Genomic DNA, 19,314 nt, shown 5'->3' on the forward strand with positions numbered 1-19,314 from the left:
GCATGCAGAGGGTACAGCAATGAATTGCTGTTGGATTGAATACAAAGCAAGCCAAAAACTGAGGCATTTGACATATACAAAGCAATGTATAGCTTTGCATAGCATGCTGCCATAAATATCATCCATGAACTGGATGAATTCTAATAATTATTTGTATAAATAAGTCACTTATTGTGTGACTTGAGATACATTTGAGTTTTTGTTTTTTTAAAGAAAATATAACCATTAAAATTAAGTTGGCGCAGTCAATCCAGTGTGCAGCGATACTGTACTGCTATAAATACAGAGCTGAAGGGTTATTATCGGTTATATACTGTTCTGTATTTGGTTTGCAGTTATCCCAATTTGTATAAATACTACAATTTTACTAAGAATATGTAAATCCTGTTGCAATGACTGACTCTCATACTTTGCATATTCAAGGTAATTGTGAGCAGTAAACATGCTTCTGCTTGTCTGCTGCAGGGAGAGAGACAGAAAAGGTGAAATTTGCATGAAAAAACAGAAAGCAAACGAAAAGGGGTCCATCAAACTAAAGAAAGGAAAAAGATATTTTTAAAAACCTTAAGTCTTGTTGACTGATTTCTTCTCCTCCTCATCCCTTTTTACCCCTTCCAAAGACATGAAAGTCTCATGTGTACAGTCTAATGCCTTGTTCCTTCACATTTGGAAACAAAACCTTATATATATCAGGTGTGGGCAACATATGGCCTGTGAGCCAGGTCCACCCTGCCAACTGACTGGATCCAGTTTGCAGGCAGGTGCCCATCAATTGATTGCATCCAGCCTGCGGTGCTCTGCACAAGGCCAAGCCCCACCCAGGACAGCCTAAACCACTCTCTGGCCTGCCCCAGCCCCAGCCAGCGCACACAGCTTTCCAGTGGGGCTGCTCCCAGTGCAGCTATGGCTGCCCAGGTACTGCTCAGCTCTCCTCACCTCCAGTAGCTCTTCTGCCACCTCCTGCCCTTGCTGCACCAATATGGGTAGTGACTGCAGCTGTGGGGTTGGGCGCCAGGCACCACATGCCCAGCCAGGCAGGGAGGCAAACTGTAATCAAGTGGTTCCTTCCCCAGTGCCTAGGGCTCCAGCCCCAGCTCTCTGCCACCTTCCACCCAACTCAGCTACTCATGGGTGCCTGCTCATAATGGCAGGAAGGCAGAGTGGGTGAAAGGCAGCTGGGACTGGAGTCCTGTGTGCTAGGGCAGGACCCACCTGACTGCAGCTTCCTTCAGCCAGGCTGGAGATCTGCTGCCCAGCATGTGTCCCCATTGCTTCCCTGCATTACCTGCTACCTGGAGCAGCACACCAGGAGCAGGAAGAGAAGCTACTAGAGGTGGGGGGAGCTGAGTAGTACCTGGGTCACTGCAGCTCTACTGGTAGCAGCCCTGTTGGGAAGCTGTGCGCGTTGCCTGGGGCTGGGTTGGGCGAGAACGCAGCACGTGCTACCCCAGGCAAGAGAGGGTGGGGCTCAGCACCATGCAGAGTGACATGGGGGCAGCTGTGGGAGCAGACTGTACCTGCGCTGCCTGAGTGAGCTCTGCTGCATATGCCCCCAGCCCCCACCCCTGACCAGCTCCTGAGGCCTAGTACATAGGCAGCCCCCCACCCTCCCCCCCACACACAATATACAAGAGTAAAACTTTATTTTGAGCTATGCAATCACTTTATATAGACTACTCAAAAAATGTGTACTAATCAGGACAAAAATTAGTTTGAAATGTAATTAAAATAGGTTATAGCAGATGTTTGATATTTAGTATATGATTGTTTATCTATAATTTGTTAAAATTGTATCTTCTGAAAGATTGTGCATGCATAGCCCTCAACAGCTCACTGAAACTCATTACGTGGCCCTCCAGCCGAACTAATTGCCTACCCCTGCTTTATATTCTGTGGATAGCCCCATTAACTTAAAGTAGAGTGTAACGTTAGAGAACATTTATGTAGGATTAGCAGTTTGACCCTTCTTTCCAGTTTAGTTTTGAAACATAAGAGAAGCAGAAATACACTGCAGAGAGTGTGTCCTGCACTGCAGGAAGAGCATAGAAAAACACAAGGAAAAGGAAGAACGAGAAGCACGATAAATGGAAATTAGTGAGAAGACCAACAGCGCTGGACACTTGCCTATTTTTTTAATCATCATCTTTCAGCAGTTTATAGTAATTTTTTTGTAGGTTTATTTTCTTTCTTTGAGAATTTTAGAACAATAGCTTCCAGTCGCTTCCTGTTTGTTCAGTAATAAACTGACACCAAGCTAATGAACTCTTTGGCTCTTGGTTTTGAAATGTGTTAAGCACATTATCGTTTGGGTTCTAAATTTATTCAATCTCAGGTTATAGTTAATACTACAAAACAGGAAACATTCACAATACACTTTTAGAATATATTTTGGTTCCATTTTTTAAACTCTACATTTATTCATGCTAAGAAAATACGTACTATATACCTGTAAAGTTAACAATGCTATATAAAATTTAATAATAACATTTAATAATAATTTAAAGCAATCCACTTTAAATACAAATGAATTAAAGTACTCTGCCAAAACTCTTTCTGCAGAAGTTTTATCCAAGCTCTCTATAATCCTTTGTAATTTTCTGGCCTGAAAACCTTTACACCTTCTGGAGGAACTTTCCCTCTATGTTTTATAGTTAAAACATCTGATCACTATCTGAGGCTCCCTTTACATGTTACATTTATGCCATGATTAACACATTAATCATAGTATAAGTGGCAAAGATGCTACATGTGCAGTGCACACTCAATTTAAGATGCCATAAAATGGCAAACCAGCTATAAAAATGTTCCACATGTAATGTGGAACATTTTTATGGCTGTTTTGTATGGTGTATTAAACAGAATGTGTGGCAGGTCTAGGGCTAGGGCTGACACAGCTGATTCAAGTTAATTCAACTCAATGTCAGCTCTGGTACCAAAGCATACTAGGGCCAGTCAAGATCTCAATTCAGTCTTGTGGCTAGAGACAACAATCAGCTGACTGTCAGCCCTGGCCCCAGACCCCAGGGTTCCCCCTACAACAGAAAGTAGAAAAGGAATGATCCCTGACTTCTGATATCAAAATTGTGCATCCCGCCACGCCTGTAGGGCATGGTAGGAGGTGCAACTGCTGGGATCGTGGATCAGATGCCAGGATTCTTTTAAATGGATGTATGGAAAGGTATGAAATTATTTAGTATGCAGCTGATGCCATAGTCATTCCAGTTACTGAAGTAGTGTACTACTTAGCTACTGCATTTCTCTGTAAGTGTAATTAAATTGACATATTAGCTTTATGAATTCATTGCACCAACAAAAACTTAAAAAAAACCCAGAAATAAGAGTACCATACCCCTTTTACTCCTTTCAGGTCTCCCTTCAGCAAACTGTCCAATGGGAAAGTGATTATGTTGTTCATATTTTGAATCTATAAACAAAAATAAGTGACATTTCAGTTAAACATTTGAATAAGCTACACAAAAATGTACATTCTTTGGCTTCACTCAAATATTTAAAGGTCTAATAAGTGGTGGCAACCATCAATCCTCCTGGATCTTGGTGTGTGCATGACGGCCACCCAGACCTTTGATGCATATGCCTAGCAGGAATTTTTTGGAGGAGTGGAGGCTGCCCAGACTTTCCATCCTCCCTGTAGGCCACTGAAACAAAAACCAAAACCCAAACTGAGTCCAGATGCTTGGTGCCTCCATGGCAGTAGTTGTATAAGTATCTGGGAATCAAACCCAGGTCTTCTGTATGGTAGACCAGCATTCTACCACTGAACCACAGGGGATACTAATTTAATAAGTAATCTCATCTTTACATTCTCTTACTAAAACTGTTGGCAATTATAATCAGAGATGGGTGCAGTATGATTGTTACAACTACTTTGAAAAACTTTAAATCTAAACTAAGTATCTGCAGATTGAAAGCTGGTGAGACTAGGGATAGCGGCCAGTTACTCATCCAATAAAAACTGTGGAACTGGACAATTAACTTCTGTATTGCCTGATTTTTGCTTAAGTTATAACATTAATACTACAATGCAGTTTTTTCTACATTTAGTGTATTTCAACAGGTTATTGTTGATCATCTACAGGCAGTCCTCAGACTTATGACACAACTGGTTCCTGAAAACCGTGTTTTAAGTCGAAATGTTATAACTTGAAACCCATTTTCTCATAAGAAACAATGTTATAAATGGGGGATTGGTTCCTGAACCAAGGCCCGACACCCTATTTTCACTAAAAATACCCCAGATTTTTGTACTCGATCAATTATAGATGAGTAATATAGCTACATTAATGTATTTATATTGTAAATAGCAATCATATTGATTTGGACGGACTTCTTTGAGGTGACTTTGCTGGACTTTTTGAAGGGCTCTTGGCTGAATTCTTCTCAGGAGTCTTGGCTGCAGGTTTTCCTGGTGTCTTGTCTGCTTTCTTAAAGAAAGTGTCCAAGGAAGTTTGGACAGATGTTCTCCAGGGAGATGAGTGATGCAGCAAACTTGTTGGCTGGCGTGGCGTCGCATCGGATCAAGCGTTGTAAAGTCGAAACTGACGTCATAAAGTTGAAACAGTTGAACATATAATTGAATCTCAATTTATAAAGGTTGTAAGTGCGAAACGTTGTAAGCTGAGGACTGCCTATATCTGTTTTCTAGTCTCTTAGGGCAAGGGTTTTCAACCTTTTTTAATAAGCGTACCCCCAGTGGCTGGATGTGGGCTGGTGGGGTGGCACGCAGCTGGAAGCAGAGCAGTGGGTGGCGGTATTGGCCCATGTGTGAGCTTCCCCACAACCCCCCTGCATCCTGTCGGCCAGGCAATGCCTGTGAAACCCACAAAGGGGCACCACTACCCTTGCCCTCCGTCCCCCCCCTCGTCCCCTAGCCCTGCTCCTGGTAGCTGGCAGTGCAGGATGGTGGGTGGTGGCACTCTGTCCCTGCCCACCTGCACGTACCTCTTAGGGCCTTCCCAAGTACCCCCAGGGGTACGTGTACCCCTGGTTGACAACCTCCATCTTGGGGGCCTGATCTGCAAATACATGCTTTTACATGTTCATACTCTACGTACATACATGTTCAATAGCAGCGCCACTACTGCACCCATTGCTGTCAAAACAGATGGGGCCCAGAGCCAGTGGCAGGAGCAGTGGTGGGGCAGATGCCATGGAGCAGAAGAGGAAGGGGGCAGAGGCAGGAGTGGGGAGAGGCAGACAGGACTTTTGCTGCAGATCCAGCTTCTACTTTGATCCCAAGTAAGTGCCAGAGCTAGAGCTGGAGCAGCAGCAAGAGCAGCTGCCTAGTCCTCCCCACTACCTAGTACTCAAATTCAAACCAAGGGGCTTTCCACACTCCCACCCCCTATGTTGAATGGGGTAAAAAACCTCATCTTAGATTCAAGTAAATATGGTATGGAATAAGGTCAAAGGAAAAAGTGGACTCATAATAAAAAGAAGGAATTATTTTGCATCACTCAAAAGTAAATCCATCAGCTACTTAAGTAGTAGTGTTAATAATCTCTTAAGGGAGTCGCATTTGGTTTTCCTTGGCCAGAAAAAGGATGATGCAAACAGGAACTTCAAGAAAGGACGTTGAAACTAGGTAACTAGGGAGAAGTGATTCATTTCCAGTCTGGAATAGTACTTAAGTGAAATGAGCTCAATATCCCAATGCTGTTCTTAGCAAACAGCTATGGATGACAACAACAATCCCTCACCCCAGTTGGCATTAAACAGACCTATTTGTTAAAAGTGAGCAGAGAAGCCAAAGAATATATATATATTCTGTATATATTTTCACACTTAAAAACTTTTCTTTGCACAGGAAGGATGAGGCACTTCACCCAACTCCTACAACAGGGGTTTTCAACCTTTTTGGATCACTGTACCCCTGGAAACTGGACACACAGCAGAGGAAGAGCACGGTGGCACATGGCTGAATGCGGAACGGTGGCAGCTGCCACATGCAAGCTTCTTCTGCCACCTGTGTCTGGCCGGGTGGGCAGTGCCTGCGCAGCAGCACAGGATAGTGCATGGTGGTGCTCCATCCCCACCCGCCTGTGCCTACCCCCTACGGCCTTCTCACATACCCCCAGTTGACAACCCCTGGACTACACTGCACTGTTCTCACTGATCATGGCCATTATAGGCTCAACAGCTTGGAATCAGATTTTCTATGTAACTTAATTGTATACCAAACACAAACACTGGTCCCAGAAATGTTGAGACCTGGTTAGTTACACAATGCTGGAAGTGTTTTGTCTATTTCTCACCAACTCCTAAGTCATGGTCAGCATTGGCTCATCTACACAACAGCACAGTCATGTTTAACTGTGATCAACTCCTGCAATGTAATCCAGCCTTCATCTGGCAGATATAAAGCCTAATGCACATGAACCCTACAGACAACTGAAGACTTCCACTGGAAAAGACTAAGCAAAGCTATCAGACTGGCAAAAAGTAGGCCTTTACTTTGTAAATTTCTTAATTGACTAATAACCAGTTAAAAGATACAAACTAACAAAGCATGCCTTCACAGTTTTGGCCCTGTTATTATCTGCATCCTGGTGATTTTGAAACAAACAGAAGACCCAAAACTCTGAAATATCCTTCCCAAAAGGCTTCAGGAAAAGTACTACAGATTTCATGCTATAAGATTTACCTTCTCACAAATGTTTTCTCCCAAAAATTAGAAAAGAAAACTAAAGTAAAAAAGAAACAGCAACCTCAAAAGCAGAAGCCAGCAATAAAGTCAAGAGCATTACAAAACATTAACTGGTTTTCAAGATAGTTGTCAGGCTTTCAGGAGAGTTCTGACTACTCTGTAATTCATGTATGATGTATAGATACAATAGATGCTTTAGAAATGCTTGCAGAACTTATGTAGGCAAAAAAAAAAATTAATAAGTTCAAAAAGGGGTAATAGAGACTTTTTGAAAATATGGCGGACTAAGTAAGTATTTCTCTAAAATATGAATGACTTGGTCTTTTTGCTCATTACATGTACATTATTTACTATTTACTGAATGTCCTATACTCCTCTTTTCATACTGGTTGGTAGCCATAAAGTGATAAATAAATGTACTATTATATCTAATTAGATGAATCAAGCTGGCTCACATCCATTGATCAAGAGCTGGAATGCAAGATAAATTTGTTTTACTGCTTCTTTAAGACTTTTATCCTTAACTATAAAAAAATTCCCATTTTAGTACATAAAGCAGCATTCTCTTGCTGCTGTTCCCACTCCAGATCACCCTGAACTGTACAGAAAGTGTAGACCGCACAACTGATGCCAGTGCCAATGTTGCATTTATATTTGCATCATTTCATTTTTAAAAGCTGGTGAGAAGGGAGACACTAATAGTTTCTCAGAGAAGCTAAAAGATCAAATCACTCTGATGACAGAGAAGCACTAGCAACTTCTGCATACTTTAAAAAAAAAATTGATCTGGTTTCAGCTTCCAACAGTACTACTTTCATAGCCATACTTTTCATCTGACAGCTTCCAACAAGATAAGATGACACAGACAGAGTAACTTTATAAACTTGAGAAGACTGGGTTGGGGGGGAAAGGGAAGGAGGAGGAGAAAGGTGGCAGGAGGGACAATGTGGAAATAAACACAGTTGCTAGCATCTCTATTAGACACAAGCAGCAAGCAAACTTTTGCAAAGAAGAAATGAACTGTAAGCTGCTTTATCATATAGTAAAACCTGAAATCCTTTACTTAATAAACTTTCCTCTTTACTTCAAAGAGGCATACTCCAATATTTTGGACCTGAATGGCTACAGTACTTTCCACAGTTGGTATTTTAAAAAAGTAATCATTTGACTTGACTCTCTAAACTATTTCAGAGTACACAAGTACACAGAATATTTTAAACTGAATTAGAAATAGATTTTTTTTGCACTGGAATCAATATGCTACAAGTGTATATACATTACAGATCACAACACCATTCCTCTACTCGAGGTAGGAGTCATTCACCAGGCATTTGGGTTCATTAGCAATTTTTAGTACTACCTTGCCACATATCCTTGTGTCCTTTAAATAATTCAAGTAATGTTTAATTCTTTTTTAGTAGATCCCTAAATCATGCAAGATTTTTAGTGGTACAAAGCCAGTTAACACTAGCAGAAAAGTGCCCAACAGTTAAGGTTTATACCATTTTCAAGGTAAGGTATTGGTAAACCTGACCTTGAAATCTTTCATATTAGTTACATAGTTAAATGTAACTATTTACATTGATTTAATAAAAGTATCATCCACCATCTTATCAAAAGGGAATAAACTAAACAAAAAAGCAAAAGAACAAAACACACTAAAGAAACTACCTCGCTATGTTTCAGAAGATTAAACCTATACAGGTGTACATGTGCACATGTACACACTCCCTAACTAAAATATTGTAAAATGGGAGAACTGCTTTGCTTTCTGAAGCTATATATTCAAGCTAAAAAGAACTGTTAAGCAGTGGTAGTTCACCCTACTTGCCAATGGTGGATCATTCCTCACACCAGTGGTTCTCAATTTTTTTTCTACCAGGACCCATTTGTAAACATCAGTGGCCAGTCCTGACTCAGTGTCCCTCACTCCTGACGTGCTGCCCCACACCCCCAGGTCCCAGCCCCCTCATGTGTGAGGTATGAGGAGGCCCCAAGCAGCCCCTCGCAAGCTGGAGTTCTGCTAGCCTGCAAGGGAAAAGCCAGAGTTTCCTGCATTTTTCTCTTTTAAAGGAGAATCTGTTTTTAACGTTTGTTTGCAACCCTTTTGATATATTGCTGTGACCCACTTTTGGGTTACAACCTGTGGGTTGCAAATCACTGCCCTACAGGACCATATCAACCTAGACTGAAGCACAGACTTCATAGACATTAGGGCTGGAAGGGACCTCGCAAGATCATCGGGTCCAGCCCCCCACCCAAGGGGCAGGAAGTCTGCTGGGGTCAAATAATCCCAGCAAAATAAGGATCCAAATGTGCCTTAAAGGCATCCAGAGTAGGTGCTTGCACCACTTTTGGGGGGAGTCTGTTCCAGACTTTGGAAATTCAGATGGTAAAGAAGTTTTTCCTTATGTCCAGTCTAAAATGGTCTTCCCTGAGTTCATGACCATTAGACCTTGTCTTGCCTTTGGGTGCCCTAGTGAACAGACGTTCTCCCAGTTCCTGGTCCACAGCCCTAATATATTAATAGGCTGCCACCAAGCCCCCCTGAGCCTTCACTTTTCCAGGCTGAAGAGTCCCATGTCTCTCAGCTTTTCCTCATAAGACTTGTTCTCTCGTCCCATGATCATGCTCTCTTCTGCACTCTCTCAAGCTTCTCCACATCTTTCCTAAAGTGTGGAGCCCAGAACTGGATGTGGTACTCTAAGATGCAGTACTCTAACTGCGGCCTCACCAAGGCCAAGTACAGTGGGAGTATGACTTCCTGGGTCTAGCTTGAGATGGATCGATAGATACAAGCCAGGTTGTTGCTTGTTTTGCTGGCTGCGGCATCGCATTGGTGGCTCATGCTCAACCATGACCCCTAAGTCCCTTCGGTCGTAGTGTTAGCAAGTGTTGCATTGCCAAGCCTATAGATGTGATGTGGCTTGGTGTGTGTGCATTAGTGGCTGCCCATCCCCCGTAGAGCTTAGTTTAAAGCCCTGTCGAGTAGGTCAGCCATTCTGGCCAAGAAAAGCTTCTTCCCCATCGGAGTGAGGTGGAGGTCACCCCTTCCCAGCAGGTCAGTGTCTCTACCTCTGAAGTGCAGGCTATGGTCAAAAAAGCGAAAGCCTTCATTATGGCACCAGTGCCACAGTCTTCTATTGACTTCGTCAATTCGTCTCTTCCTCCTGTGCCAGTGACCCATAACCAATAACTAGAAGGATTGAGGGAAAAATCTACCTGCATCCCCAGAGCCCTGTAGTCACTCATGACTTGGCTTGGATTCCCCTAAGCTGTGTCATTTGTATCCACATGGATGAGGAGCATGCGGTAGTGATCGGAGGGCTGGACAAGTTTTTGGATCCTCTCAGTTACATCCTGGATAGAGGCCCCTGGGAGGCAGGAGACCTCATGGGCCAGGAGGTCAGGTCACATCTAAATGATGGGTTTCTGCCATTCCCTTGACACACTTATGCTAAACTTAATATATGTCATTTCCTCTTTCCTCAGTATTCACATCATTCATGTATTTCTAAACTACTGTTTCTCCTCCACAACCATTAAGTCACCAAGCCATACATGGTTAGCTCTCTTAAGCTTTCTTCTTATATCATAGCCCTTGATCTTTATTCTCTTCTCTCTGAATTTCTCCCAGTTTGTCAATATTTTTCTAGCAAAGAAGTCAACACACTCTTCCAGGCCCTGCAGCGTCAGTGATATAAAAAAGTATTACTTTTCTTTGCTCTGCGTAAAAAGCTCATTACAAAAGGCTTATGCAGTTATCACATCCAACTGTTTGGATCAAGTTTTAACTTCAGCCTCCGCCCCTACAGCAGTCTCTCATAGTTATCAGCATCCAGATTTTTCCAAGTGGTATGGAGATGTCAAGCAGCTTGCCCCTTGCTTATATCTGTCCCACTGCCAGACCCTTCAAGCTCTCCCCACCTTCCACAGAGTACGGATTTCACATTACTGTGTTTTTAACTCAGCATTTTTAATGACAATTGATTTTATAGAGCGAAAAAGAATTCACACATTCATGCGCGCACAGGTAAAAAGGAGTTGTAGGAGGATGGACTGTTACAAGCAGCGTTAGTTTCTTTGTTTCAATCTTCATAAAGAAAGGGTAAGAAACCTATACAAAATCGAAGCTCTCTTGGGACAGTAGAGAAAGGCAATTACAGATTATCATTTTTTCCAGGAAACAGTGAAAGGGTAAGACTAAAATAAAAATGTTTAAGGAGGAGGCCTATCAAATTGACTGGCCTTTCTCCTGGCCCAGTATCCACACTCATACCATATCACTTTGCACTTACTCAGTTCAGGAATTAGAGTAGTTAAAGTTATGTATGATTGGTGCACAAATTGGTTAGGGGGAACTTTCTGGCTAGGAGAGTGGTCAGGCATTGGAACAGGTGACCTAGAGAAGCTGTGCATTCTCCATGCTTGGAAATTTTCAAAAGTAGGTTAGACAGACACTTGGCTGAGATGGTTTAGTCAGCAATGATCACATCTTGAGTAGGGGGCTGCACTAGATGTTCTTGTAAGGTCCCTTCCAGCCCTGCCTTCCTGTTACCGTACAATCCTAAATATCCCCATAGACCAGGGGTAGGCAATTATTTCAGCTGAAGGACTGCTTGCCACAATGGTAGCCCCACCCCTTGACAGGTGTCCCACCCCCTGGTCACCATCTTGGGATCAGAAGTTCAGCCTCCTAACCCCTGACCTTTGCCACTGGAAACCCCTCCCCTTGCCCCAGAAGTTTTGGGGTTTTTTGTTGGGTTGTTTTTGGTTTTTTTTGGAGGGAGGGGTTACCATCTTGGAACTGGAAAAAACCCAAATCATACATTAAAGGCAAACATCTACCATGAAGTATTTTAATTTTTTTTCAAAAAATATTTTTGTCCCAATTTGTGTGGGTTTGCATAGTGTATATAGAAGTGATTACATAATAGCTCAGAAGTAAAGTCTTACTCTTGTCTATTGTGTGTGTGTGGGGGGGAGGCGTGTCTGTATGGTGGGGTGTGGAGTGTGTACGTGAGTGGGTGTGTGGCTGTGTGTGTGGGGAGAGTATGTTTGGGGAGGTGTATATGTGAGACAGTTGTGGGGGGGTGGGAAGGCTGTAGGTGTGTGTGGAGTTTGTGGGTGAGGGAAGGGGGCCCTCCCACACAACCCCCCCATGGCACACAGCCCACACCGCCATCAGCAGAGGCAGCAAGAGGTGGGCCCTTGGGGAGTTCATGGCCAGTGCAGGCAAAGCTGCCAGGCGGCGGGTGGCTCCGGCCAGTTCCAGGAGCTGCACGTGACAGCAAGGAGCAGAGCCAAGCCAACCTGCCTCTATCACACAGGGCTCAGGTGCAGTTCCTGGGACTTGAGCACCACTGGGGAGAAGCCCCACACAACAAAGCCAGCTGCTTTCCCCACTCCTTACTGTAACATGCAGTTCACAGGACTCCGCTGGAAGTGGCGGGAAGCCCTGCTCCCTGCTTCCCCGTGGAGTGTTCTGACAAAATGAATACCAAGCAAGCTATCAACCAGGAGAGTGGTGCTCAACATTTTGGCCCCACAAGCCAGAGAAATGGTGCAGGACTGGTCTCCAGGTGGGACTGCAGTCCTGCCTTGACCCACGCTGTTTGATCTAGCGTGCAGAGCCATGGGCTGCGGGGAGCCCCATGGGCTCAATGAGCTGGCACTGGGGGCCAGATTTGGCCTGCAGGCCAGGGTTGGGCACCCCGAACCAGAAATGTTGCTAAGAAGTTACACAGTTTAGTTCAAGTAAGATATTGTGTTATTCTCCAGAAAATACTTTGCCTACCATAAAAGTATCCAAAGGAACAGCAGGTGGACTTTGTAAATATTATTGATAATCCAAAGGAAGCTTAAGGAAACTTTATAGTTGGGGTGAGAGAGGGGAGATGCAAATCTATCAGAAACTGATCAAAATCAGTATGGTACAGATGGTAAAGAGTTACTCATTTTGAAGACATACTGCTTATCACTGTATGCTTTCAAAAAGTCATCCAAAAGTTTTTTTTTTATTCCTGGTTCCCAAACCTGACAAATCAGAGCACCTGAAAACAGTTCTCAAACAGAACATAGTAGTATCTCTTTAAAATATATACATAAAAGGTGTGCGCGTACGTACACATGCATACATATAAATCATAACTCTCAAGGCCTAAACTTCAACCCAAATTACCTATAGTTGAATCACTAGAATTGAGAAATAGATTTTGGATACAAGAAAACAACGGATTTTAAAATCCAGATGCTGCGATAAAGACCCTTAAAAGATCAAAGTGTTCTAGGAAAAACAACTTCAACAGCTATAGACACACACAAAAATGAAAAACTGATAAAAATAGCATACTTTCAAAGAAGGTTTCTTAATTTTTTCTTTCTGAAGGAAAGCTTTCTTCCCCAAAGCTTTAGAATTGCAGCTGCAAATGGCATCCAGATACTATGCTAACAGAACACAACAGCTCTCCAAACACATATTTTGCATCTAATGCAAATACATTCAGAAGAAATGACAAAGTTAAACTTAACCTAAGTTTAAAGTCATATCAGTGGTAACAGCTTGGTCATCTGCTCCAATCTAATTATGTTGTCTCACTGCATTGCACATGACTTCCATTCAAGTACTTCTAAAGAGATACTTGTTCAGTGCCTTATGGAACCCAGAGGAACAGGTGTGGGTAAAAAGAATGGTTTTCAACAACAGCAATTCTCATGTCTTTGACAAGTATATTGGTAAAATTATTTACATGTGAAACATGCAGCGTGCCCATAAGCTCATTGTAGATGCAGCACATTTCCAAACACTGTAAGGAGATTGGAAGACCAAGAGGATTTTTTCTCAGAGATGAAAGGAACTGAATGGGGAAGGAGGCATTGGAAAGAATGAATTTAAACATTCAAATCCACATAGTTTACAACACTAAAAGAACCATGAGATTCTCCAGGGCACTCCTCCACAACTTCCCTGATTCAACTCCAATCCTAGTTGAGAACCACTGTTACACTGCTTCAGCCTAACACAGTAGGTCTCATCAAGGTGCTGCCACTGTCACCCAGTAGAAGTGCCCTGAACATCTCGCATACAGTCAAAATGAGAAGTGCTGCAACATGTTCAGATGCTCCTTCTTCATTAGGGTTATCTGATAAGTCTGAAGCAGGCAGAAAAGCCCACTCACTCTTGCTGCAACCTTTCCTGGTCTGACCATTCATGATATCTCCTGGAAAGTCACGTTGGGCAAACTGAACTCTCTCGTGCTCCTGTTTCTAAGAGGAGCATGGGACCAGACCAGGAAGGGTTGGAGCATAATTGGACTCTCCTTCCTACTTCAGGTACATCAGGTAACCCTAATGTAAGAAGTGCTGCACTTGTGCCACAACCATTCCTGGCCTGGCTGTGCACAAAGTGTGGAGCACTTACTTGGCCATGGCAGCTGCACCTGCACTACAGAACCCCTGAAAGGGTCTTACTGCACCCCCAGTGAACCACTGCCACTAGTCCACTGACTTGGACTCATGGAGAACCCCAAAGCCACTCCTGTCCCACTCCACTGTGGGCTACAGGGAGCAGCTGCAGAGGAAACCAGGCTCAGATAGGAGCAGAGGTGACATACAGGTTCCCCCTTCCAGCACCTTCTCCCTGACCCCTTAGCTTCCAGGTGCCCCCCGATGGCTGGGAGCAAGCAGGCGAAGGCAGAACCCACCCCCCAGACACCACAGCTGTCCCTCATTGATGCAGGCACACAAGGAGTCCCCATTTGCCCCGCTTTCCTCCACCCCCCATTGCAGCTACAGGGAGCAGCTGCACAGGGTGCCAGGCTCAGCCAGACACAGTAGGAGGCACACCAGCCCCTGCTCCCTACAGTTACCCCCCCTCCTCCCTGATGTCCCCCACAGGCCAAAAGCAGGCATTAGGAGGAACCTATGCACTGTTGCCACTGCCCTAAGCTGAGCACAGGTCCCCATGCAGCTGCTCCCTGCAGCACAAGGCAGGAGGGATTCCCGGGCTTCCCCTGTACTTGCATCAATAGGGAACAGCAGTGGCAAGGGGTGGTTTCTCCTTCCAGCTCCTGCTCCCAGTCAGCAGGGATCACAGTTGGGGAATGGCACATACAGAAAGAAGAAACCTGCCTGCTGCCACCACTGTCCCCACAGCATCCCATGCAGCTACAGCCTGCAGCTAGAATGGTGTAGGACTAGCTCCAAGACTCCCCTTCATCTGGATCAGCAGCAGCAGTGAAAGAGGGGTGCTTCTACACCACTGCATTTCCCCCTGGATCTAGCCCTGCACAGCAATGAGGCTTTTTTTAAATAAAGCCAACTAAGATTAATAAAGAATCATCCGAAGGCTCTTTCTAAATACCACATGCTTCCTGTAGCCAGTTCTTTGTAATGTCCGTTTAGAAAAAAAGGCATATGCTCTTTTGAAGCAAATTTTCAAAGTCAGAGGCTTCTCAAAGAGAACCATTTTACTCAAGTAGTATGAATTACTGATGGGAAGAGTTAAAGAAATGCTGTCATCTCATTTACTACAAGAGCTTCAGGGTTACCACCATAAAGCTCTCGTACAACAATCCCCTGGTTGGATCATCATACTCAGTAAGTACTGGTTGGATCACTGCACTTGGTGAGTAGTCCTCAGTGGCTGAATGTCTGGTTGACAGGCAGCATTAAGTAGAGTTCCCCATGGGTCTGTCCTGAGTCTGGCATTGTTTAATATCTTCATTAACAATTTGGAAGATGGGATTGAGTGCACATTTAGCAAATTTGCAGATGACACCAAGTTGGGTGGAACTGTAGATACTCTAGAGGGCAGGACTAGGACTCAGAATGACCTGGATAGACTGAAGTAATGGCCCACAATCAATGAGATAAGATTCAACAAGGTCAAGCCAGCACTGTGCATATCCGTAGAATAACACAATATCTTACTTGATCTAAACTGTGCAACTCCTCAGCAACTTTTCAAGTTCAGGGATGCCCAACCGTGACCTGAAGGCCAAATCTGGCCCCCGGTGCCAGCTCATTCTGGTTTTCTCCTCCCTGTCCTCTACAGATACAAACCCCAATGCCTTTGTCCTCCATTTTTCTCTTGAAGAGAAAAAACAGAGGACATACAGGCATCAGGTTTCATATCAATAAAGGACAGAGGACAACCAGACTGTCCTCTATGATGGCTACCCTAGCCCTGCTCTCTCCCTCACCACTGGGGCCTCACTCTGTACCCCCTCCCCACAGTGGTGAGGGAAGGAGTGGGCCAGGAGCAGGCCCTGCAGAACCGGGAAGGGGCACAGGATGGAGTCATGAGCAGCTTGTCTGGAGGGTGCAGGGAGGGAGGGGCATGCAGCCCGGGAGGGCATAGAGGCGCGTGACCCCAGATCTGCTCACAGGGTGGAGCAGGCTGAGGTGGTGCTGGGCTCTTCTTGGTGGGGGTGTTGGGCCACGCAGCAGCGGTGCTGAGAACGGGACTGGGGGGGAGAGTGCTGCAGGCACCTGAAAATTCACCGTAGCCCCCCTAAACTCCCCTCCCAGCATCGCCACCACCCACCCCAAGCGTAGCATGGGCCAGCCCCCACTGGGAACAGCCCAGCGTAGCTTCCCAGCCCCAGCACACAGCAGCAACTCCCCCCCCGCCCAGATCCTGGGCACACAGCCCCCATGCCCTCGGGGGGGAAGGAAAGTCTGCACCAGGCTCTTTCCAGCTGGGGGTTTGGGCAGCACTGTGCTCGGGGCAGGCAGCAGCAGCACTGGGATTGGGAGGGCTACAGTGAATATTCAGGTGCCATAGCCCTGTTCCCAGCACTGCCACCTGACCCGAGTGCAGCCCAGCTCAACACCCCTGTCGGGAAGAGTCTAGAGCTGCTCTGGCCCCAGCACACCCTGTTCTGCATACAGGTCCGGGGGCACACACCCTCCGTGCCCTTCCAGGCTGCATGCCCCCACCTCACATCCCCACACGAGCCGCTCTTGGCTCCATTCTGTACCCTGCCCCAGCCCCACTCCCTCCTTCACAGCTGCTGTAGCTGCCTGCACTGCCTGGCATTTGGGTGGACACGTATGCCCTCCATCTGTGCTTGGCAGAGGTGGCTGCCTTTGTGGGCTGGGCTTTGCGCCCCGAGCCCCACTGCAGCTGGCCCAGGAGCAGCTCAACACCGACCCCGAGTGCAGTCATGAGGTTCAACAAGGACAAGTGCACAGTTCTCCACTTAAGATGGAACAATCCCATGCACCACTAAAGGCTGGGGGCTGACTGACTGAGCAGCAGCTCTGCAAAAAAGGACCTGGGAGTTACCATGAACAAAAGCTGAACATTAGCCAACAGTGTGTCCTTGTTGCCAAGAAGGCTAACAGCACACTAAGCTGCATCAGTAGGAGCGTTGCCAGCAGGTGAAGGGAAGTGATTATTCCCCTCTATTCTGCACCACATCTGGAGTACTGCATTCAGTTTTGGGGCCCCCACTACAGAAAAGATGTAGACAAATTGGAAAGAGTCCAACAGAGGGCAGCAAGAATGGTGAGGGGGCTGGGGCACATGTCTTATGAAGACAGGCTGAGGGAACTGGGCTTATTTAGTCTAGAGAAGAGAAGACTGAGAGGGGATTTAACAGCAGCCTTCAACTACCTGAAGGGGGGTTCAAAAGAGGATCGAGCTTGATTATTCTCAGTGGCGTCAGATGACAGAACAAGGAGCAACAGTCTCAAGCTGCAGCAGGGGGAGTTTAAGTGAGATATAAGGAAGAATTTTCTCACTAGGAGGACAGTAAAACACTGGAACAGGCTACCCAGAGAGGTGGCGGAAGCTCCATTCTTGGAAGTTGTTAAGACCCGGCTAGACAAAGCTCTAGCTGGGATGATCTGCTTGGGGATGGTCCTGCTTTGAATAGGGGGTTGGAATAGATGACCTCCTGAGGCCCTTCCAACCCTAACTTTCTATGATTCTCTGTTTCCCTTTGCATTCTCTGAGTAATGAAAAGTGAAAAAAGAATCTGCCCTTTCAACTTACTATGTTACTCTATACATACTGTTATATCATGTAACATGTTATGTGCATACCATTATAAATAAATTTATTTATTTATAAATATGTAGGTAGGTACGTAGGTAGGTACGTAATATTATGTATGTAATATTATACATAGATGGTTACAGACTGATACTCCTGCGTTAAGCTATACATACAGATGCATCCAGAATATTTCATGACTATTGATATTCATGAGTATTAGAGAGCTCTCAAGTCCTATTTACCTCAGTAACTGTCAAGTATACCTAAACAGAACTTACTATTATTTTCTATTATCTGTAGGGTGCTAGGATTTCCGTTTTTACAGAAAAAACCCCAACAATCCAGAGTCCTTACAATCCATTTAGATAATACAAATGCAAGATATGAAAGGAAAGTAAAAACAATGTGGAGAGAGAAACAAGGGTCAAATTTTTAAGTTCCAAAATTTTAAAAGAAATTGTGTTCACCTAGTAGGCATTACATGCATTTTCTTGAAGATGTTTGTACTTTCTATAGTTTTGCTTTGTTTGGTTGTTTTTAAAGAAACATATTTCAATTAGGCATTTGAAAAAAAAGGAGATTGGCAGACACTTCTGATCTCTAAAACAGCGGTTCTCAACTTTTGTCTCAGGACCCATTTGTAAACATCAAGGGCCCATCCTGACCCAGTGCCCCCTCACTCCCGACCTGCTGTCTCCCACCCCCAGGACCCAGCCCCACAATATGTGGGGCAGGGGGTGGGTGTGTAGGGCAGGAGGGGCCCCAAGCAGCCCCTTGCAGGCTGGACATCTGACAGCCTGCAAGGGAAAAGCCACGGTTTCCCACGTTTTCTCCTTTAAAGGAGAATCCATTTTTAAAGTTTGCTGATCCATTTTTAAAGTCTGTTCGTGACCGTTTCATATGTGCTCGTGACCCACTTTGGGTCACGACCATGGGTTGAGAAACACTGCTCTAAAACACATATATTTTTCAAGATGAAGAGCTATTGCAGTTAAAAATAAAACCAAATACAAACACAACCTCTATAGGCATGAGCTTTCTTGACACCATTCTTCTTGTAACATTTTTCTTATTTCAAGTAAATTCTTACCAAGTTTTTGAAGAGAGCAGTCAATTCCTTTGTAAATACAGAAAATTTTAAAAATGCTGTTCCTAAATCCGGGTCATCCCTGCAGACACAGTTGCCCCCAAATTTCTCCAATGCTTGAGTGTACTGTTCTTCATTTTCCACATGAGCTTCAAAAAACAAACAAAGACTGTTGCCAATAGCTACAAGATATTAATGAAAGTTACAACTAAAACATAGGTAGCTTTCAGATCTTTCTCTTGCTAAACTAATTTTACATGTTAACTTGATCAATTCTAAATTAGTAGAGGTGCACCAATAGAGATTTTTTGGGCCGATACCAATGGCCGATTTTTAGCAAGCAATATCGGTTAATACCATCCGATTCCAATATGCAGCTGGGCAGCTTGGAGAGCAGCGTCTAGCTGATAAAGCTGTTTTGTAAGAAAGGGCAAGGCGGGAGAGAAAGGGAGTAGGGGGGCAGATCAAGGCCCCTGGGTGAGGAAGGGAGTGGGCAGGCACTGCACAGCTGAAGCGGAGTGCGGGATGGAGCCACAAGTGGCTTATCTGGAGGGTGCA

The 19,314-nt window shown here is 44.7% G+C and overlaps 1 protein-coding gene across 4 annotated transcripts in view; it reads right to left on the bottom strand.

Moving 5' to 3' along the window:
- Positions 1 to 19,314, bottom strand: part of ASAP2 (ArfGAP with SH3 domain, ankyrin repeat and PH domain 2) — a 115,616-nt gene that overhangs the window by 93,190 nt on the left and 3,112 nt on the right. For all 4 annotated transcript variants that reach the window (XM_014517314.2, XM_025197595.1, XM_025197594.1 and 1 more), the window contains exons 2-3: positions 18,760 to 18,905; positions 3,350 to 3,424 (exon numbers count right to left, since the gene is read on the bottom strand). In XM_014517314.2, coding sequence (XP_014372800.1) covers positions 3,350 to 3,424; positions 18,760 to 18,905 — 221 coding nt within the window. The remainder of the gene's footprint in view (positions 1 to 3,349; positions 3,425 to 18,759; positions 18,906 to 19,314) is intronic.

The sequence above is a fragment of the Alligator sinensis genome, unplaced genomic scaffold, assembly GCF_000455745.1.
Source record: "Alligator sinensis unplaced genomic scaffold, ASM45574v1 scaffold866_2, whole genome shotgun sequence".
Lineage (NCBI taxonomy): Eukaryota > Metazoa > Chordata > Crocodylia > Alligatoridae > Alligator > Alligator sinensis.